Source organism: Sminthopsis crassicaudata, chromosome 3 (genome assembly GCF_048593235.1).
Source record: "Sminthopsis crassicaudata isolate SCR6 chromosome 3, ASM4859323v1, whole genome shotgun sequence".
In the NCBI taxonomy this organism is placed as follows: Eukaryota; Metazoa; Chordata; class Mammalia; order Dasyuromorphia; family Dasyuridae; genus Sminthopsis; species Sminthopsis crassicaudata.
In genome coordinates, this window is record NC_133619.1 from 333,420,367 (window position 1) to 333,443,326 (window position 22,960).

Consider the following 22,960-nt stretch of genomic DNA (forward strand, 5'->3'; position numbering starts at 1 on the left):
GAAACTCCAGAGTCAGGTGCCATGTTGTATCTCCTTGCATATTTCATCTTCTGGTATAACAGCCCCCAAAAGAAGAATGACCACATGTCCCAGATTTCTGGGTCAGTCCCATTTTCCAGAATAGAATGTGTCTTTTTTAGGTAAACTCCACAAAAGGGAATAGCTTTTGTCAGGCCATGTGTTCTGATTGGGAGGGGATGGGTGTCGGATAATATGGTCCAAGTGCCTACAATCCAGGGGCTTGCAGAACTCGTCTGCCCCCAATCCCACCTATCAGCTAAGGGTAGAATTATCAAGAGGGAAAATTACCGAAGCAAATGTAGTCATTTTCCATCTGTGCTTAATGTTACTGCTCTCCCTTCCCAAATCACCACATAGCCCTCTGATCTGGACTGTCTGGGGCTCATTGTATTTGAACATGCCAGTGGAAGCCAAGGTTGCTGGTTTAATTTCTGTATGTCAGATGTACTTCACTCCTCTCCATTGGCACCAGCCTACTGCATTCTCTGCCATCAGTTAGCCATATGAATTGAACTATGTCTCTGTTTACAAAGGGACTGAGGGAAAGTCTTAACAATTCAGTTTAAATCCAATTTCTCTCCTTAAATAACACTTTATAACATATGCTCTGTATATGGTAAATCTTTGTAAAAGAGTTTTCACTTTAGGCAAGAAAAGATTTTCTAGAAAAGTTAAGTATAAAGCAAAATTTTTATCAACCAAATCATATCTTAACTGCAACAATGGGATAAATTGTTATTTAAAAGAATCCTTTGGTGAACTGTTTTGTAAAAGAAAAAAAAATTCACTCTATCAAAAGTATAATTTGCATAATGAAAAGTTTTCCCATATTGAGTTTGCCTTAAGAATAGTCACTTGGCTAGTCTTGAATGAATCTTGAACCCTCTTTCTTATGGATTACTCAAAAAACCCCTCTCCAACTTGTCTTATCACCAGTCCCTCAAATTCTACATTTTGTAATTCTTCTGCTTATTGGATTAGTCCAATATGATAGGGTTACACATTAAGTAGTAATTAGTGCTAGTATGTATTAGTTTATGATGTGCCAACTGAAAACAAGTTTTGATGGGAGAAAGGGAGAATAGAAGGCCATAATTATAGTGGTTGACAAGGGAAGAGGGTACCATAATTGGATTAAGGGAGAGGATTTGGAAAGACACAGGAAACAAACTGGCTACTTCAGAATTTTTCCCAAAGCTGATTATTTTAGGTATTCCTATGTGTGATGTTGGCAAATCATGTTGGCAAATCTAGGTACGAGGTACACATATTTTTAACAACCTATGAGATGCCAGCACTATTCTAGGTCCCATGACAGGTGCAGAGATCAACAAAACATAGCATCTAGCAAGGAAAATCAGACAGCCAAACAAATAATAATGATACAGACTAGAACATGGTACCTGCATAAGAAATGGAGAAACTAAGCTGTAATGTGAGCTCTGCAGACATTTTCCCTTAAGTATCATTAAAGTTGAATATATCTGCTTACCTAGTTTTAGATAAATCATAATTCAATGCCTTAGTTGTGCAACTTAGCTTATCAGTTTTTTTTTTTAAGTAGAAAATATTTTTCAGGAAATACATACACACATATATATATTTAAAAGCCATAAGCAAGTAACCAAATCTATTGTTTAGCTTCCTTTCTATGACTGTAAATTACAGATTAGTTCCAATATGCATTGGTGGAAGGAGATTTCATACTGGGAATTCCCAACAGAGATGAAATCATAGGTCTCTTTTTTCCTCCTCCCCTTTCTGCCTCTCTACAAATATTTTAAGAACAGAAAATTTCCTAGAACAGTTACTATTGTGATTTTTTAAAAATAAACTCATTTATTCAAAATTACCTCATATAAATTCAACCAAGAAGGTAATATGCTGTGGTGTGCATAATGTTTATCATAGGCTCTTAAAGGGAAAAATGAGAAGGAGTGTGAGGATTATTTCTTGACCTTAGAGCTCTAAGAAAGTCCTTATTTGACTCTTGGAGGAACTTACCATTGAACTAAATATTTTTGTATTTAAACATGCAATTAATTTGTCTAAATTGAAAACAGATTAAAATCTGTAGTTTAGTGGAGACAACACCAAAACACTGGACTGAGAGGAAGAAGATCAGAGTATTTTATCTCATTAGTTGTGGAGAAAACATTTTTTAATTTCTCTGAGCTTCAGTTTTCTCATCTTTAAAATTAACAGGTGAACTGGACGCTAAGGTCAAATGAAAAAATTAAATTGATTTTTAAAAATTCTAATTCCCTGAATTCACTGAGCTTTGTAAAATGCTATTCTTACAACTCAGGGGATTACTCCTTTAGTCAAGCACCTCTATTTGGCATAGGTGGATAGGTAGGTGACACAGTAGACAGAGAGCTAGGCCTAGAGTTAGGAAGAATTGATTTCAAATCTGGCCAGAAATACTTCCCAGCTGTGTGACTTTGGGCAAATCACTTAAATCTGTGTGCCTTGGTTTCCTAATCTGTAAAATAATCTGGAGAAGGAAATGGCAAAGCACTCCAGTGTTTCTGCCAAAAAATCCCCAAATGGGCTCATGAAGAGTCAGATGCTTTACCAGACACTGTATTAAATACTGAGAAATACAAAACACAAAACAAAAAGTTAAACAGGCCTCCCCCCTACCTTCAAGGAGCTTATATTCTAATAGAGAGAGACAGCATGTATATACATAATCTATGCAAAATTAACACACAAGAATTTAGGAAGAAATGGCACTAGAGCTATGGCTGGAGGAGTGGGGGTCAGGAACAGTTTTATAAAGAAGGTGGGATTGGTTTAGTTTGGAAGAAAAACGGGTATTCCAAGAGGCAGAGGTATGAATGTCAAGCATGGGGGAGAGCCAAAGCAAAGGCCAGGAGATGGGAGATAGAGTATTATGTGGGGAATAGCAAGTAGGCCAATGTGGCTGGTCCAGAGTATATTTAGTACTTGATAAAATCCAGTTAATTTTGTATTTGTCTTCTGGTTATAACTCTTACTCTTTGGGACTGTCCTGGGTCATCCATCACCAGTACTGTAACAAGATTCTCTCCACTACTTGTCACAGGTAAAAGATCTGTCTTTTTGTTAGCTCAGCATATTCAAATGAATCTCTGAATTAATCCAAATACAGTCAGCTCTTTTTAGATTTCCTGAGACATACACATATAATTGTTTTAATTTATTATTTCCTTTAAATCAATTTTAAGTTCTACTCAAAATCATGAGGTCTTAACTTTTCTTGAAATGGTTAAAATAATTAGAGCTGGCCTGGCAACATAGATTGGTTGGAGTTAGGAAAACCAGATACAAATCCTGCCTCTTACACTTCATTGACACTGTGAGTAAAGGAACTCAACCCCTCAGTAGCTCAATTTGGAGAGTTCTCTTAGACTGTAAGTTTCTGAAGCAGTTGGAAAGTTCCATTTGTAGAACTAAAACCACAATGAGAACCCAGATGCCTTTGTCCATGAAGAGACCCTACTCATTCATTCATTCATTTGTTTGTTCATTTGTTTACTTTTTTATTCTTTGTATTATTTTTCACTTTCTTATCCCTTTGCTTATCTATCTATCCATCTGTCTACTAGCTAGCACAGTAGAAAGCTGTTAAAATCAGCTCACTGATTTTAATATTGAAATCCTAGGTCCATGATAAAAGTCCCTGCTCCAGACCAAGTTGCTGCTATTGATTTTTATAAATGATGATCTTGTTTTGAATAGCATGGCATTGAATTCTGTGGGTGTATAGCCAACATCCAGGGAAGCAGGCATCTATTTTTTAGTTAAGGCTCTTGGGAAAGGATCAAGCACACAGAGAAGTTCCAGAAGGGACCTGACACAAACCAGAGCTGGTCCTGAGATTTCAGGACCATGGCTGTGGTTTTCCTGTCCTCAGAGAAAGCATTTGCTGAACATAGTCTAGATTCTTGTGGTTTAGTGCAGAGACCACAGGGAGCTGTGGCCCAGAGGCATTCAGCCATGACCTTGAAGCTCCTTCCCCCTTCTTCGTTGTGGCATGTTTTATTCACTCATTTAATTAATGAATTCAAAAATTCATGATATTTAAATTGTTGCATTGGGTTTCTTGAATTGTCATAATAGATTGTGTCAAGTCTGAAGAAAACAAAACTGATACTGCCAAAAATGAACACTTGCTATTCCAGATTTTTAAAGTATCTTCTCCAAAGCAAGGATGACAGCTTCATTTTTGACTCGATTTCTTGGCACTACTAGGAAATCTACTGAGAAAAAATATCATGTCCCATTCGGAAGCTTGATCTTCATAGGTCTTCTCCTCCATAATTAATCTCTTCCTCTGTCAAGGGTACCCTATCAACTAGTTGGTTAAGGTAGAATAGGTATTAATAGAGAAGAAATGAAACAGACCTTCACATCATGGAACTCAACAGGCAGCACTTTTTCTACTCATTATTCTTACTCACTTTAACATCCTGCTTAACACTTAATAAATTTTTAAAAATTCATTTATTTATTCAGTTAGACAATACTTACCATCAAAATTGCATGGCATGCTTTCTTCTTCCACATAGACATTATCAGGATAGGGTGGCAAAGGCTGCCTCATGGCATTCCAAAGACCCCTACTCTTGAAGGAGATTCATTATTGGGTGGGCGCTGAGAAATGGAGAGGGAAAGGGGATGCTATTGTTGGTCACTAGAAGAGAAAGAGGAGACAGGATACCTTACAACTGGACTTTCCTTTGTCTCCTTCTGCATTTCTTCCACCAACTCTTTTTGCCCCAAGTGAAAAAAACAATTCCTTCTTATTTCCCTTCTTTTCTGCTCTCCCATATTTATGTCAGATAGTCCTTAAAGCATGTCCAGAACAGTCAGGCCATTTTGGTGGTGGTCTTACCCTAACAAAACCTATAGAATTGAAATTAGTATAAGAGAAGATGGGCTGAAATTAGAAAGAAGGGTTTATTGGATATGGCATTGGGAGGAGGATAATTCAGCTAGAGAAGGGGAAGCCTAAGAATAACTATTCCAGGTGGAATACTGAACAAGTTCAAAATGCTTAATGTCTTTGGTCAAATTAACCATTAATGACAAATTAACCACTTTGGGCTCAGTGTCCTCATCGTAAAAAATGAGATTGGCTCAGTGACTTTTTGTGTGTGAGAGACAATTTGGGTTAAGTGACTTGCCCAGTCACAGAGCTAAGTAAGTAAATGTCTGAGGCTTGAACTCCAGGGCCTGTGCTCCATCTAGCTGCTCCAACTTGGTGACTTTTTGGGTCCCTAGTAGTTCTAAATATTGATCCTACCAGAAGCACCCTCAAGCCCTGCGGTACTGAAGTAAGCTAAGTTAACAGTGCTCCACTACAACTATGATAAGTTTGGCTAGAGCTTCTACTGCACCTCTTCTGGCTTGATTCCCTGGCTGATGGAGAACAGACTTCTACTTGAGCAGCATAGCTTCAGGTTTCCCATGCTAACCAAGGCCAAGCTCCTTAATGATAACTCACTTCTTTTAAGCTGGAGTACAACCCTTATGGGTCCTGACAGACTCAGGGTCAGTACACCTCTCAGCTACATCACCCCCAGAGCCCATCGCCCTGAAACATTGCTGAAAATTGTTAGCAAAGTCTTTACGTTGCACCAGATATTTCCTCCCTATAACTTCCGGAGCACCAAGTTTTCTTCCTAGTCCTGCCTTCTGGGACCCCTCCTCCCTTTTCCATATGACATTGCTTCAGATATTTTGAGATGGCCGCCATGTCCCCTGCTCCCCCAAGTCTTATCTTCTGCAGACTAAATAACTCTGGTTTCCGTGGCCAGTCATCCCAAAAGATGGTTTCCAGATGTCTCCACATTCTGATTGTCCTCCCCTGGATCCTTTCTAATTTGTCAATGTCTCTTAAAATCTGCTACCCAGATTTGGACAAAGAACTCCAGATAGGGTTTGTCCAGCTCAGAGTGGAAGGGAACTCATGACTTCCCATGAGCTGGACACCTCATTCCTATTAACACAGACTCTCCATTCCTTGTTCATGCCTCATCACATCTGCATTCTTTTCTAAATACTCACAAACCATCTGCCTGATAATCCATTCTGGAGTTTTGCCTGTCTTGCTGCTATTTCCCCCCCTCATTCACTCCATATGAAAATTGAGCCACTTGCCCTTCTGGCTCCTCCCCCATTCTCAGTGATTTCTTAAAGATGTCTTCAAATGATCTTTTGTGAAAGAAAAAAAAAAGAAGAAGGAAGAGACTTATTCTGCATTGTTCCAGAGGACAATATTAATGGGTGAAAGTTTAAAGAAGAAGACAATGGCTCAGCAGGAGAAAAAATCTTTCTGAAGTTTAGAGCTATCCAATCATAGAATTGGCAGTGTCTTCAGGGAGTGAGGTCTCCATTACTGTAAATGTTCAATAAGAAGCTGCATGTTTATTCATCAAAGACGTTTTAGAGAGGATTTTTCCACAGGATCAGAATATGATGATGACTGTGGGAGCACATCTAATTTTGCTTTATACTTGAAGAAGTGATGCATCTGGGCCAGGAAACTAAAACTAGCCAATGACCTAGCTTCCCACCTCCATTAAGGAGGAAACAAAAGGAATTAATTACTCAGGTAGCATGAAGGGTTTAGTTTAGCAGAGGACAGTTCCTTATGGAGTAGGAACTGTCAGATACAAAGATGGGTGATTGAGACTGTAGAAAGCCTTCACAGGGGAGCTTTGGAAAGCTAAATCGATGTCTCATCTCTCTGGGACCCTGCCCAGACACAGGACAATAGATGAAATCATCTTGAGATCCTTTCCAAACCCATGAGTTCCATAATCCGATTTCAACCTTGTCCATGTATCATTTGGTGGTGGCCATGGTAGTGATAAGTAAGATGAAGATGATTAAGGAAATCATAGAAATAACTTGACCATTAAGAAAAAGATTTGATAATTTCTAAGTCTGTTGGGACAGAGCAAAATTTTGTGATCCACGTTCTTATTGCAAACACAGAACATCTAAAAATAAATTTATCCTTGGATTGCCCTAAAGGATAGTTGATAAATATTAGTGGTATGCATTGCTTGCTATCTTCACTTCTCCTATCTATGGGATAATTTACATAAGCATCTAGACTTTCCTGAAAAATAGATGGAGGAAATTGGGAAGACATATTTCTACTATGAACAAGTCAGTATCACAGTGGATAGAGCACCAGGCCTGGGGTCCAAATGTGATCTCAGATACTAGCCGAACAACAACAAAAACTTAGGCAAGTCACAAACTTTATGGGGCTGATTTTCCTCATCTGTGACAGAAGAAAGTTGGACGAGATGCTCCATATCTAAGCCTATGATTCTATGATACTGAAGAGAACTACAATCATTAAATCACCATCTTTGAACTACTGGGTATAGTCACTGCCCACAATTCTTTTGCTTCGCTATATGTAGACTAATGCAAAGAGTGCCAGATTTAGTCACCATTGATTTTGTTTGTTTCAGCCATGTCCAACTCTTCATGGCCCCATTTGGGGTTTTCTTGGCAAAGACAATGGAGTGCTTTGCCATTTCCTTCTCCAGCTCATTTTACAGCGGAGGAAACGAGGCAGACAGACGTAAGTGACTTGCCCAGAATCACATAGCTAGGAAGTATCTGAGGGCTTTTTTGAACTCAGATCTTTTGGATCCTAAGGACAGTCACAAAGTTCAAATTTTGGTTATCCCATTGCCTAGCTATGTGACTAAGCAAATCACTCAGTCTTTGAGCCTGTTTCTTTCCTTGTTAACTGGTGATAACAAAGTGGCCTAGCTTTCTAAACAATTGTAAGGATTTTTTTTTCAATTAAGGAATAGTTTACCTGGAGAGTCCATTTCCAGCAGATTCACATTCTATTTTATATATTCCCCTCCTATTTTCTCCTCTTCCAAAATCATTATAAATTCAGTTGAACTGGCTATCTTTGTTATCAAGTTGGGGTGCTTCTCTGGAGAGCCTTGGAGATCCTCCAATGAAGGGTTTTTTAGTCAATAAGTAATTATTAAGTACCTACTATGTACCAAGTATTGTACAAAGCACTGGAGATGCAAAGAAAGGCAAAGTTCCTGTCTCTCAAGAAGTTTATAGGCTAGTAAGGACGGAGGTGGGGAGGAACAAAATGCAAACAACTACATATACAATATATAAAAAGGAATAGATGATGGACGCTGTTTGAGGTAGAAAAAGGTAGAATGAATGTTTGCCCTTTAACTAAAGCTTACTTCTAACTATATAATATACCAGAATAGGGTCACTATTTTTGAATAATTCAGCTTAGCCAAATAACACTCAATATGCTGCTTTATTCTCACTGTGGCCCTGAGCCCTTAAGATATCTATCACCACTGTATGTAGGTGCTCTGACGTTCCATACTTCTTTTCTTTCCCTCCCCATACACCTCAGACTATGAAAGTTCTTTGTATATTTTTTCACGGAATTTTCCATAAAGCCTCAGAGTAGATGGAGACGTTAGTGACCATGTCATCCAACCTATACCTAAAAAGGAATTCCCTTTACAATATACCTCAGAGAAGGTCCCTCAGCCTTTGCATTAAGCCTTCCAGGGAGGGAGAATGACCTTTCAAGACAATCCATTCCACTTTTCTGAACAGATGATGGTGATAATTTTTTTTCCTTCCCCCTTAGATAGAGCCTAAATCTGTTTCTTGGAAGCTACCCTCACTGATTCGAACTCTATCCTCTGACACTAAGGAGAATATCATTAGTATATTTAGAAGGAAAAGAATCCTTCAAATTTAGACAATCAGGCCACCTAAAAGTGCTTTGCAACCAGCCCAGCCAATGAGCTTCTGAAACAGGCCTGACAGGTTAACTTTTTCCTGGAACTAATCAACCTCCCAACTTAACTTTTAATTAAGGAACTACTGGTAGACTCACACAAACTAGAGGGTGGGACATGAAGAAGATCGGTATGGTGGGGTAGATGTATTTAATTCCATAAACAAAATATCAGGAAGTTGACCCAATAATATGAATGAAGTGGGAATAGGGGAGTTTTGGTTACAATGTATTAATGATATTCATAAGCATATACATCTAGAGATGGAGAGGACCTCAGAAACTATCTAATCCCATCCCTTCAAATTGTTGTTCAATCATTTCAGTCATATTCTACTCTTCATTCTTCATGACCCCATTTGGGACTTTTTTGACAAGATACAGTGTTTTTTTGTTTTGTTTTTGTTTTTGTTTTTTTACAGAAGAGGAAACTGAGGCAAATGGTTAAATGGCTTGCCCAGGATCATACAGCTGGTATCGAGATTGGACTATTTTGCAACAACATTGGTTGAGGCAGCCTGATATTCAGTTTACTTTTATGTTGACTATCTTCATTTAATAGATTTTTTTCCTCTTTGGGTGTGGGATGTTTGGTTTTAGGGGGGTTTTATGTTTATTTTTTTCTATTCCCTAAATGCTTCTCAGAAATACCATAGCCCTTTTCATTCTTAAAAAATATGTTTGATAATATGAAAATATCTTCACACCCAAACTATTTGCTTATTTCAAGCAATATATTCAGTTCGGTGACATTAAAACACAACGGAATCATTTGGTGATCATTGTAATGAGATTTGACCCCACATATAATATATGCACATATTAAATTTGATTAGATTACATTGCATTGTATTTTCTTCCCCTGTGTATTCTCTCTCCAAACCTCTCAATTTTGAAGAGGGAACACACAATGAAATCTCCTAGTCTGCCTGTTACACAAAACAATTGTTGGGTAGTAAAGAATTCAGCTAATGGGCATAGGTCTCTGAAAGAGCTAACAAATGTATTCAGGTAGGCAGAAAAGTAGCAAGTGAGTTTTAATGTGGGCAAAAGCAAGGCATGGGGTCTAAGGGGAAATAATTGGAATTTTCTTTAGAAGATGAAAGGCTGTAAATTATTGATTATGACCCAGGAATGGAGGTGGGAGCTACCATAGGTTGTTCCCTGAGGGCATCAGCCCAATATTCTCTCCTACCCTAGGATCCTTGGGGCTGCTGTTGGCAACAGAATAGGAGGCTGCATGGGCTTCAGCTTTTTACAGCAACCCTAATTTTCCTACAGAAATCAAACTGGCTTCTCATTGTGAGAGCAAAGACTTTCCTCCAGCCTTCTCTCTAAATCCCTTCTTTTCTCTGATTTCCATGATGACTACGTCTCTTGGGTAGGTAATTGTTGGGACAGAAATGCTGCCAATGTGCCTTTCAAGGAGGTCACCACTTTTGAAACAGTATTCCAATTAACTAAAAAGTGGGAGGGAGAGGCAGGCCAGTGGAGCCAGGAAAGGGTCTGAGTGGGCCAGCAATTGAGGTGGGGATTATTTAGAGCTAATTGAGTGGAAAGAAAAAAGCAAAGTAGGTTGATTGAAAGTTGAATGCCCTGTGGATATTTTGTGTTTCATTATCCACTCACATGGTTCAGCCCCTACTTTCTCTTCTGACCAAGTTCCTTCCAAGTAGAATAAAAGAACCAACATTTCCTGGAGACTACATTTTGTATTCTGTTTCAACTTGAGCAAAGGAACAAAATACCCCATGCCAAATATCAGGGAAGGACATCCATGGGGATGAGATACTAAGCTAGCACTTCTTCCCATTCTCTTGAAGAGATAAGATACTGATTCACCCAAGGAGAAACTAATGGCATCTCAAATTTACCTTGTCCAAGAGGGAATTCATTCTCTGTCTTCAGGACCCCATCAGTCCCCCAAATTTCTCTAATTTTGTTAAGGCAACCTAGTTCTTCCAGCTACTCAAGAGTCACTTTCCTTCCCCCTATCCCCTGACCCTGTCTTACCTGCCAAATCTTGACATTTCTACATCCACAATATCCCCCTCATCAGTTACTCTTCTCATTTGGTTACTACCTTAATTCAGACCTTTTTATTCCTCATCTGGATTACTGTAATGGGCTCCTACCTGATTCTCCTCTGCGATTTACCAGGTCAGCCGCACTTATTAAACACCGAGTAGATGCCAGGAATTATGCCAAGCTCTGGGAGTAAAAAAACCAGGCAAAAGCCAGTCCCTGCTCTCAAAGATGTCTAATGGAAGAAAACCTGTAAACTCTGGATCAAGAAAAATCCATTAGGAAAGACAATCAACAGAAGGAAGGCGCCAGCATTAAAGAATAGCAATCATAGTCTTAGAGTAAGAGTCTGATCATGTCATACTCCCTTACTCAAAAACTTCATTGACTTTCAAGTACTTCCAGGAGAAAAGGCAAACTCTTCAGCCTGGCATTTGAGTCATTTTCATTTTGAGTCTTGTTTCCCTCTTTGTGATCCCATTTGAGGTTTGCTTGGCAAAGATACTGGGGTGATTTGATATTTGCTTCTCCCACTCATTTTACAGATGGGGAAACTGAGGCAAACAGAGTTAAGTGGCTTGTCAAGAGTCACACATCTAGTAATAAGATTAAATTTGAATTCAGGTCTTCCTGACTCCAGATTCCACTGTCATCAGCTGCCTTGAGTTCGTGGAAATTAAAATAGGTAACCAAAAAGAAAGATGTCCACTTCCTATTTAATTTGTTTCATTTTCAGCAGCTAGATATCATTGTAGATAGAGTTAGGATTAGAAAGACCTGAGTTTAAATTCTACTTCCTGCAATTTAGTGATATAAGACTGTAGGCAAATCATGTGAGATAGTATCTGCAAATAACTTTATAAACCTAAAAACATGATATAACTGTTAGCTCTTATTACAATTATTTTAAACATTAGGCTCCATGTCTAGATTCATAGAAATTTATTTTAAGTTTTGATTGTATTTGATGGAAAAAAAGATGTTTAAAGAACTTCCATGTTGCTTCTATTAAAAAGCTCCAGCTTCATGCCCTTAACTTACAGTCAAAAGACCTGAGTTCAAATCTCAGCTCTGAAGCTTATTTGCTCTGTGACTTATATAGGACTAGTACCTTCACTCCATGAAGAAAAGCTTCATTTGTTTTACAAATGGAACAATACTTTTACAACATTCTTTGGAAAATATAGAGAAAGTACATTGGAAAACAATGTGCTATAGACTGGTGAGTGGTGATTTATAGGCTTCCCCCATGTGGCTGAATTCCTTGTTAAACTCTGATTTTACTATGCTTAATAACAGACTCCTTTTCCTGTTGAAAGTAGAAAAGAAGGGAATGTTATGAGCATCATCCTGCCTGACTCGTGTTCTATTGGCAATGCAGCCCTGGTCCAATAGCTGTGTTGTCCACTTCATATTACTGGAGTTTTTCACCTCATTGTTCTGAAGTAAGACCTAGTCCAAGATCTTATTCCAGAGCTCTATGTGAAATTCCACTAAAGGAGTTAACTAACTAGGGCATGTCAACTGGGGCTCTGCATCAGAGTGCCAAATATTTAGGTCCTTTGTGGTTCTTAACAGCACAGAAACAATAGAGCTAAGTATCCTGTTAGCAAGAGCAAATATTGAAACAAGAACTTACTAAAACTGAATTCCTGGATAAATCCCTTCTTGACTAACACTCCCTCTCCTGACCAGTGAAGTACATGCTCAAAGTCACCTGACCCGATATAATTGGTAATATTTGTCCTATGTACCTAAGGCATAAAAATCCCTGCTCCCTCTTCTTTTATATCTGTTTCCCCAGCTGTCTCCACCTATTTTTCTACTTCTTTGTCCTTTAGTACATCCTTTGCGCCCATTCCAACAGGTAGAACTCTCTCTTGTCTAGGTAGGTAATCTCTACGGTAGACCCCATCATCGCAATGGTAGCGCTGAGAGTCAGGACTTCTGTTCCTGCCTTTAACTTGCTATGAATTAACTACCTCAGGAATTTCTCTCAATCTTTCCATCTCAGTTTGCCACAAAACCCTACAGAGTAGTTGCAAAGATAAAATGAAGCAGAAGTGAAGATATCTCGGGGGAAAAAGTTAAAAGTGCTATGAGATTTTAAAGTAATTTTTTGGTATCCATTCAAGATGCATTTACATGGTTATTATGTTTAGAGTACTTGTACAAAGGGCAGTCAGAGTATAAAGACAACATAAGATGAGGTTCCTGCCCCCAGGAAACATTCCAGAAGCAAAAGCATGTATGAGGGGGTTAAAGACAAGAGTCCAAAGGAAAGACTAATTAGCAAAATCATTAGGTAGAACAATGTTGATATTTCTGTTCCCAGCTCTCACCACTTATTTGTTTGAACTAAGGTCTTTTATCTCTTCATTAGAGTCATTAGTACTTTATAGTAAATGAGCTCATAAAATTATAGCCACCAAAACCTTTCTTGGGGAATGGGCTGTTCAGGAAAGGAAAGTCATATTTTCTAGACAATTGAGAGTTTACCCTTTTAAACACCAACACTTATTTTATTGCAAACATTTATCGATGGAAATCATCCTAAAATTACATGCTTATCTCCCTCTTAAATATGTAGTTTAACCTTTTCTTGATGACTCAAGGTCAGCATTATGAATAGCAATTACTATACTGTGCTATAAATATGATGAAAATAGAATAATAATCTCAGAGTTTATAAAGATGTATACCAAATGACCCCAGATTACTTTGTTTATGAGTTTTTCTGTTTGCTTTCTATTGTGTTTCTGTCACTTTATGGCAATTCAGTATAAAGCAGTAAATATTTATTTAGTGAAGTGAGACCTGGGCTAGACACTGAGACTATTTGTGGTACATTGGAAAGAATACTGACTATAGAATTAAAAGACCATATTAGAACACTGACTACAGGATTAACTAAAAGCATTCAAGATCTGCCTCATTGTTTCTTAACTCACAACAGCTCCTGTTGGTGTGTTAGGTCAACAAAGTAATACTTCTCCACTTCTACCAGTGCTTGATCTACAACACCCAACCATGAACATCACACTCTCTATGAGTGTTATTTCCCCCTTTTAGAATGGCAATCCTTGGAGGGCAGGGATTGCTTTATTTTTTGTATTTGTATCCCTTAGGCTGAACACAGTGACTGGTAAATAGTAAGAGCTTAATCAATTAATTTATTTATTAACAAATTACACTGAGGGGCAGCTAGATGGTGCAGTGGATAGAACACCAGCCCTGAAGTTAGGAGAACAGGAGTTCAAAACTGACCTCAGACACTTAACACTTCCTAGCTGTGTGAGCCTGGGCAAGTCATTGCCTCAGAAAAAAAAAAAAAAGATAATAATAGTACATTAAAAAAAAATAATTACTGATGGCTGATGTGATGCCTGAAGGAAAAGGTCATTACTAGTTGAATATAGAGAGTTGAACAAGGATCAAGACTGGTCTCCTCAAAAGAATCTGGATGCTGGGCCAGGAATCAAGAATCCAACTCCTCAAGACCCCATTTTGAGGTTTTCTTGGCAGAGATACTGGACTGGTTTGCCATTTTCTTCTCCAGCTCATTCTGCTGATGAGGAAACTGAGGCTACACAGCTGTAAGAGTCTGAGGCCAGATGTGAATCCACAAAGATGGGTTTCCCTGATTCCAGTCCTGCCACTCTATCCACCTAGCTGCCCAGGAGCCATGAGGACCAATACTATATGTACAGCACTTTGTAAAGCTTGGGCTGCCCCATAGATGCTAGCCATGATCATAGCTGTTCCTTCGCCCATTCTTGTTAAGCATTCTAAATTATACGGATGGTGTTTTCCCCAAAGGTGACAGCAGAGCTGGACGCCTGGAACGAGGACCTGCTGAGACAAATGAATGACTTCAACACGGAGGACCTGACCCTGGCAGAGCAGCGGTTACAGCGTCACACGGAGAGGAAGCTGGCCATGAATAACATGACCTTTGAAGTCATCCAGCAGGGCCAGGACCTGCATCAGTACATCATGGAGGTCCAAGCTTCAGGTAGGACTCCTGGCGGCCTCATGGCTGGAGTCAGGATGAGGGAAGGGCTAACAGTGCCCATTGGGCTCCATCTTGCATCATCAGTTAGCTCGGGTTTTTGTTTGTTTGTTTTTGACATTTCTATAAATTAAAGAAGACAGGAATGGCTCATCTGTGAAATGTGTTCAAAAGATGTCTATTTCTCAGGGTTTTGTGAGAAAAACACTTGGAAGTTTTAAAGTGCTGTATATATGTGTTGCTGTAATTTATTATTTCTTTCTCTCTATGTATACATATATATTGTCCCTTTTTCAATATATATATGTATATATGTGGAAGGGAACAATATGTTTAGAACAATAATATATGTAAATAATAATATTGTATAATATATAATATCCATGTTTGTGTATATATGTGTGTGTGTACATGTATGTGTGTGCATGTTTGTATATATATCCATGTGTATGTGCACACATACATACATATATATGCAGATCCAGAGGATATATATGAAAGATGGAAAGTAGTCTCTGAAGCAGACATTAAGGTAAGAATGGAATGGGTTTGGGGGACATTGTGACTTGGAAATGCCTCCCACAGAAGGTAGCCTTGAAGTGAGCCTGGAAAACTGAAAGAGAGTGGTGTGAAAGAAAGCAAAGCATTCTAGCCACAGGAGCCCAGCCCACAAAAAGAAATGAAATCAAGAGATAGAATATCATCTTTGAGGAATAATATATGTGGAACATGGATGTATTTGGAGCATAAATTTCATGGAAGGAATAAAATGTAAGGAAAATAGAAAGGGGTAAGCTGTGAAGAGCTTTAAATGCAATATCAAACGGGACTTTGTCACTGATCCTAAAGGTAATGGGGAGCCATTGCAGTTTAATGTGTAGGGAGGTGAAATGGTCAAATCTTTGTTTCAGGAAAATCACTTTAGCAGCTGTGTGGAGCATGGCAAAGACTGTTAAAGTCTTCCAACTAAGTCTGCTATAATAGTCCAGAGAAGAGAGGAGAAAACCTCTACTACAAGGATGTGTGTTTGCGAGTAGAGAGATATTATGAAAGATGTAGTGAGAGTCAAAATGGTTCCATTTGTAGAGAGGGGAGCATTTAGAAATGACAATAATACTTTTAAAATGTTAATAAAACTGGTACTTTACAAAGAAAGAATGGATAGTCCTTCTGTAGAAACTAGAAGAAGATAAAATTTAAGCAACTAGGCTGCTTATAAAAGAACTGGGTGAGAGCAAGTATGAATTATAATCAAAATGGGAACACATTCCAGGTACTGGTTCTCCATCTCCAATAAACACTTTATTGTGTTTTTATAAAGTAAATGTAGACTGAATATTTGGATAGTTTAACGAATTGAATTCATTAATTAAATTAGAAGGCTAAATTGTTTTTCCAAATATTAATTAAAGTAAATTAAGTTCAACAAGCATTAATTAAATTCCTACCTTGCAGAATACCATGTTAAATACTAAGTATATGAAGACAGAATGAAAAATAACTCCTACTCTCAGGGATTTTACTTCTACTGGGGAGGGAAGGAAGGAAAGGTGTTACATTCCCACAGGTAAAGGAAAGATCGTTGGAGGAGATTGAGAGAATTTAAATGAGGGGGAAAGGAGATAATATATACCTTATAGGAATTGGTACTTGAGGGAAGCCAAAAAGTAATATTGGAAAGGTAATATTGGAAAGAAATATAAAGCCCAAATCACACTGAATTTTTACAAAATGAACAAATATTTAACTAATATGGCTCAATAATTAGATATTGTGTTAACATAGTCTTTTTTTCTTACAAGATTGCATATATTATCTGAAGTTATCAGAAATAGATATAGTTTTAAAATAACATTAACATTTTAGAATTTCAATAATGAAACATCCTAAAGTAAATTCATTATACTCTATTTGCTAAAGAAAAAAGATCCAAAACATATATGTAGAAATGTAAAACATAACTTCTTTTATTTTTATGAATAGTCTTCCAAGAGAATCTGTGTGAAATAATGGAATGATTCCAGGATATCTGACTCAGCTATACATCTTGCCAGTAAGACCTTAGGCAAGTGACCACTCCACTAGGGCTGAACTATTCCTCAGCTTTGGAGTTTTTAGAAGATTAATTCATGGCTTGCTACTTATAAAATCATAGAATTTTAAAAACCACAAAAGATATTAGAGGCTATCCAGTCTTGCACTTTCACTTTTTTCAGAGGTGGAAACTGAGACACAGAGCAGTTATAAATTATGAATTATAATTATTGCCATGTAGTTATCATTTGAAGTTTGTAGGACATTTTGCATGCATTTCCTCTTTTGAGCCCTATAACAAATTCATGAAGTAGACACTGCAGGCATTATCATTCCCATTTTAAAGATGAGGAAACTGAGACTCAGAAAGATTAAGTGGTATACATGGGTCATATGATTTATTAGTATCAAAGGTGGAATTTGGATCCACATTTCCTAATTTAAGACCAGCTTGCTTATCATCATCTTGTTACTTTGGCCTTTATTAAACAAACATAATCTTGGATCATTAAGATGAAGACAAAAAAGTTAAATACAACTTCATATTCTTCAGTTAATCTAGTAGGGTATTTGTCTCATAGTAAATACCCAATAAATACTTTAAATGGTAGTGTTTAAAAGTGGGAAAGGACATTTAGCACAGATGGGCTAGAATAATTGACACAGCACCCCAGGGAGTTTCTCCTCAAGGAATAGTTTTTTTAGGTCTATAAACAATCTAGCTTTGGTGGCTATTAATAACATAACCTGTCTTTTGGGCTTTGACTAGTATCCTGAGCTGGCAATGGCAAGACCTACCCTAGAGAATGGTGAATTATGTCTGTACTTTTCTGGGGACAGGAAAAGCAACATTGCCCTGAAATCACCGGCACAACACAACACTGTTCCCAGGAAGGTTACTGTGGTTAATACCAGTAGAAATCAGTGGATATGAACCTTGTTCACCTCAGTTTCCTCATCTATAAAATGAGCAGGAAGAAGAAATGGCAAACTACCCCAGTTATTTTCACCAAGAAAATCCCAAATAGGATTACAAAGAGTTGGACACCACTGAAAAACAACTGATCTGTTATTCTTTTACACCCATTCTTCAATTGATAATCATCTCCTCAATTTCCAATTCTTTGCCACCACTAAAAGAAAATATTTTTGTACTTGTAGATCCTTTTCCCTTTTTTATCTCTTTGGGATACAGACCTAGTAGTGGTATGGATGGATCAACAATATATTTTTTTAAGAATTCCTGCCTTTGTCACATAAAATGATAGTGAAATTTTAAAAAAAAAGAGAGAGAGAAGTGCTTGGTATGGGGAGAGATTATGCAAAAAGTAGGAAAACAGGGTGATAAATGATAACAGTAAGGCCTTTAATGGAGGCAAAGGAGTTCACAGGATAAGAATGATAACGAATATTTACATAGCACTTTAAAGTTTCAAAGTAATTTACAAATATTTTATTTTATCTTTACAAAAATTCTGGATATTATTTTCCTCATTTTACAAGTGAGAAAATTGAGATTGAAAGAGATGAAATGACAGGACAAGAGACTTTAGAGATGAAAGAAAATTTAAGAGATCTAGTCCAAGAATATGACAGAGTAGAAAGTATGCTGATTATGTGGAGTTAGCAGATCCAGTTCAAATCCCAATCCTGACATTTTCTCCCTCTGTGACCTTGGACAAACCACCACTCTTACCTGGAGTTCAATTTCCTTGGCTGTCAAATGAGGAAGTTGGACAAAGATAACTCAAATGTCCTTTTTCAGTCTGTTATCCTATGATTCTATGATATAAAAATCACAAATATTAAGTGAAAAATATTCAATAGCAAAGATCAACACAAACTTTTTGATTTTTTTACCATTTGACTACTTGATCAACCCCAAATGGTGATTTTTTTGAGCAGAAAAGAAATATATGGGGACAGAAGACCACCCATCCCCTGTTTGACTTCTTGTCATTTTTTTCTGCTATGTTATGTTGAAATTATTTCAGGCAGAACACAAAACATCAGGTATCCAGGACATAGGGAAAGAAAAGCAGGGACCCTGGGGAGGAAGCTTCTCCCCTTCTCCCCTTCCAGAGTGAATTTTGTAAGCCAAGAAAAGGAACCCTCTTCAACTTTCAGCCTTCGATTCTGTACCAGGGTCCTAGCATCATCCTGGGGAGAGAGATTTTTTTTCCTAGGGAGGAAAGACCTCAGAGACTATTATCCTTAGGAAAGGGAAGAATATTGGGATCTGGTTTTAGCTAGGACTGCTTGTACCTGGAAGGGCTAAGTAGGTGGCCCAACTTTAGGCATGTGGGCTGTCTACCCACTTCTGATTTTGTTCTTTTTTTGAGCATTGTTGCTAACAGCTTGATTGGCCTGTTTCTCTCAGGGATGAGACTTTCTGTGCATCTCCTCCCACTCTAGTGAGATGCTCCAGCTTGCAGAGGAGAAGAGCTTCATTAGAGAAAATAGAAATCATTCCCAGGATACTTAGCTTCCCTTTCTAGTGATTTTTTCCTTGTTCCTTGTCCTAGAAAGGGGAAGGGGAAGGAAAAGTTTAAGAGTTTTCTTCCAGCCCTTGCCTGGAAATGATGACCCTGTAGTACCATCCTGGTCACCAGCTGACCTCTGCATATACCCAGGTGACAGAGACACTGTCCAAAAAAGACCTGAGGTTGAGTCCTACCTCTGTCATTTAAGGTGGCCTTGCATAGCCCTCCCTCACTTAAGTCTAATTCACTTGCATGTCATGACTTCACTTGACTGATTTCATGATCCTCTTTGAGAATCAAGGACAAGCAACCTCTGTGAGTAGAACTGGCCCATAAACTAGAACTGGTCAGTTGAGAAACTTCCTCCCTTTCTCCCTCCCTTCCTTCTTTCTTTCCTTCCCTCTCTCCCTCTTTCCCTTTCTCTTTTCCTCCCTTTCTTTCTTCCTTCCTTCTTTCATTCTTACTTTCCTTCCTTTATTTTTCTGTCCTTCCTTCCTTCCTTCCTTCTTTTCTTCTTTCCTTTCTGCCTTCCTGCTTTCTTCCTTCCTATCCTTCCCTACCTCTGTCCATATAGGGTGTCATATCCTTTCTTATAGATGTTGTTTTTCTTCTTTTGGATCTCTGTACCCTTCCAACATATCTTGGGGTTTACTAGCTAGATTTCTTTCCTAAGGATCTAACCTTAAACCAAAATCACTGGCCATTAGTAATTCCCAGGCCAAGCCCCATCTGGTCATTGTTTGGGTCCTGATTGATTGATTTAGACTGAATGTAAATACTAATCATTTCTGCTTTGACCAGAAACCCTGAAAGTCTTTCCCTTCCATATTTATTTATTTAGATTTTTTTTTTTTTTTTTGCTAAGTGAAAGAAGAGATTCTTTCCCTCAATTTCTAGGAGGCTTAATCACTGAATGAATGCAGCCTTAGTCAAATTGAGACCTGATGAAGACCTTAGCTAAAAAGGTCTCCCTCTGCATCCAGGGTGATCTCCAGTCATCCTGATCTTTATCAGGCTCCTAGACCCCGATGGCTCTGGAGGAGACTGTAAGACAGGTGGCCTTGCCCAGCCTCCCTCACTTAAATCCAGTCCACTTGCATGTCATGGCTTCACCTCCCAGATGTCAGGAGAAGGACAAACAACAACAACAACAACACTTCCTATCTCTGAGATCTCAAACAGAGCTATTCACAGTCTAAATGTGCAGAATGCTAGGGATAAAAAGTCTTCTGGGAGCTTAAACTCTAATGGGGGAGATAACAGGTAAACAAACAGGTACTTGCCTGGCGGATGGGAGTCCCCTTAGAGGGGACAGTAACTGCTGGATTTGTTGGGAAGGGTGACTTGTAGAAGGTGATATTTGAACTGACTCTTAGGGGAAGCCAAGGATTCTAAGAGGCAGAGGGAGGGTGAGCTCTCTGGGCATTGGAGAACAGCCAATGGAAAGGTGAGAAGTATGAGCAATAGCAAGATCACTTAGGTTGTTGCGAGGACCTGATGAGATGATATAATCCTAATCATGGTCTGTGCGAATGTCGCTCTCAGTGCTGTGAGAAGGCAGAATCTAAAGAGCCAGCTTTGGGGATAAGCAGACCTGCTTCTGAAACATGCTAATTAAATGAATAAGTCACAACTTCTCAGTGCCCTCAAGCAACTCTAAGAATATATGTTACAGGTAAAGGAAGGGAAGAAGGAAATAAGCATTTATGGAGCACCTTCTGTATGCCAGCGGCTACAAATATTTCTTATGACCCCCTGTGGGATAGATACTTAGTTCTCCGTGGCTTCCTGTCTCCAGGCCGGGTGCTCTCTCTACCAAACCACCTGGCTGCCTTCTAGGCAACCAGAGATTAAGTTATTTTCAGGAACCCACAGCTAGTAAGTGTAGGAGAATGGATTTGAACTCCCTCCTTCCTGATTCCAGGCTCAGAGTTTTATCCATTGTGCTACCAACCTCAGGTGGACTGATCTGCATTGACATTGACAGTAGCAAGTCCATATATGTATGAAACCTCAGGTGTGGACACGACCTGCTGTGCTCCTAAAAATGGCAGTAGCTGCACTTGAGGAGGTGCAGTGGGTACAGAGGGAGTGGCAGATACACAAGGCTAAAGTTGACACCCTGGCATAGAAATAATCAGTACCCAAGCTAAACATGGACAAATCTTTCAACAAATAGGGGCGCCAGTACCGGCATTTTAGCCCCTGAAGTGAGACAGAGAACCCTGTCTCACCCCCAGCCCAGACCCATCATTGCCCTCCATTCCCAAGACTGCCAACTCCTCTTCTGATTGCCATGACAGTTAAATGGCAATGCCTGGGAGCAGGAGGACCCAAGTGCCTTTCTCTAGTTTCAGGTAAGATTTCATTAAGAAATAATAATAACACTCCCTACAATTAAAAACTGAATATCACGGCCACCTTACTCTTTAACATTCCATTTTAATTTTTATTCTAAACTTAACAACCAACCAAAAGAATTCTAATTTGCCTACCTGTATGTAATGGAACAGAAAAAGAAAATTGTACAAAAAAGCACGAGTCTCTCCATTATTTGCACTGCTTTTCTTTTCAAGTATCTGATGAGTTCAACCTGTAGCTTTCAGAGCTGTCCTGCTTATCTAGCTTTCTTTATAGCTTTTCTTATTTGCTCTTCTGTATATTTTAAATGATGCTTCTTTTTTTTTCTACCCTTGCACTTCTATCTACTGTCATTAGTTAAAAAAGATAGATAAATGAATAGATGATAGGTAGATAAACAGATAGTTAAATAGACAGACAGATAGATAAACAGTTAGCATTTATATATAACTTTAAAGTTTGCAAAGTCCCTTATAAATATTATCTCAGTTAAGCCTCAGAACAATCTTGGGGGAGTAAATACTATTACCATTTTATTAGATGAAGAAACTGAACCAAACAGAGGAAAGGAGAGGGAAGAAAGAAAGGAGAGACAGAGGGAGGGAAAGAAAGAAGGAAGGAAGGAAAGAAAAAAGGTAAGAAGACAGGAAGGAAGACAAGAAGTCAGGAAGGGAGGGAAAGAGAGAGGAAAAGAATGAGGAGAGGAGGGAATGAGGGATGGAGGGAAGAAAGGAAAGAATGAAGGAAGAAAGGGAGGAAAGGAGGAAAAAGGAGGAAAGGGAGAAGGAGGAAGGAAGAAAGAAAAAAGGAAGGAAAGAAGGAAGGAAGGGAGGAAGGAAGAGAGAGAGGAAAAGAAGAAGGAAGGAAGTTCAGAACTTATAATTATTTCAATGTTTTTAAAGTGCTCTTAAGATCTCTTCTAGCTTATGAGAATTAAAGCAGCAAGCTATAAAAATTAGTAAAGCACCAATATTCTGCATAGACTGGCTTAGGAAGATATTGAAGATCAGAGAAGCCTGGAGATATACAGTGATTTCCCTAGCTGCTTAAGTCTCACTAACTTGGTTATCTAAAGCAGTTTCTCTTGTTAATTGTCCTATATAGACTTCTTCCAAATTTCAAGGGGCAACCTCTACTTCTAGTAGAATAGTATTTCTCTACTAGACCCATTGTCATCCCACTCCTAAATTACATGGTTTTGGAATCTTT

The 22,960-nt window shown here is 38.5% G+C and overlaps 1 protein-coding gene and 1 long non-coding RNA gene across 12 annotated transcripts in view; one reads left to right on the plus strand and one right to left on the minus strand.

The window, feature by feature from the left end:
- KALRN (kalirin RhoGEF kinase) overlaps positions 1-22,960 on the plus strand; it is a 934,437-nt gene that overhangs the window by 518,649 nt on the left and 392,828 nt on the right. For all 11 annotated transcript variants that reach the window (XM_074301431.1, XM_074301444.1, XM_074301430.1 and 8 more), the window contains exon 14: positions 14,681-14,876. In XM_074301431.1, coding sequence (XP_074157532.1) covers positions 14,681-14,876 — 196 coding nt within the window. The remainder of the gene's footprint in view (positions 1-14,680; positions 14,877-22,960) is intronic.
- Positions 12,184-22,960, minus strand: part of LOC141561600 (uncharacterized) — a 67,978-nt gene continuing 57,201 nt past the window's right edge. Inside the window, exons 3-4 of the long non-coding RNA XR_012488091.1 lie at positions 18,604-18,689; positions 12,184-14,996 (exon numbers count right to left, since the gene is read on the minus strand). This is a non-coding gene — a long non-coding RNA (uncharacterized LOC141561600). The remainder of the gene's footprint in view (positions 14,997-18,603; positions 18,690-22,960) is intronic.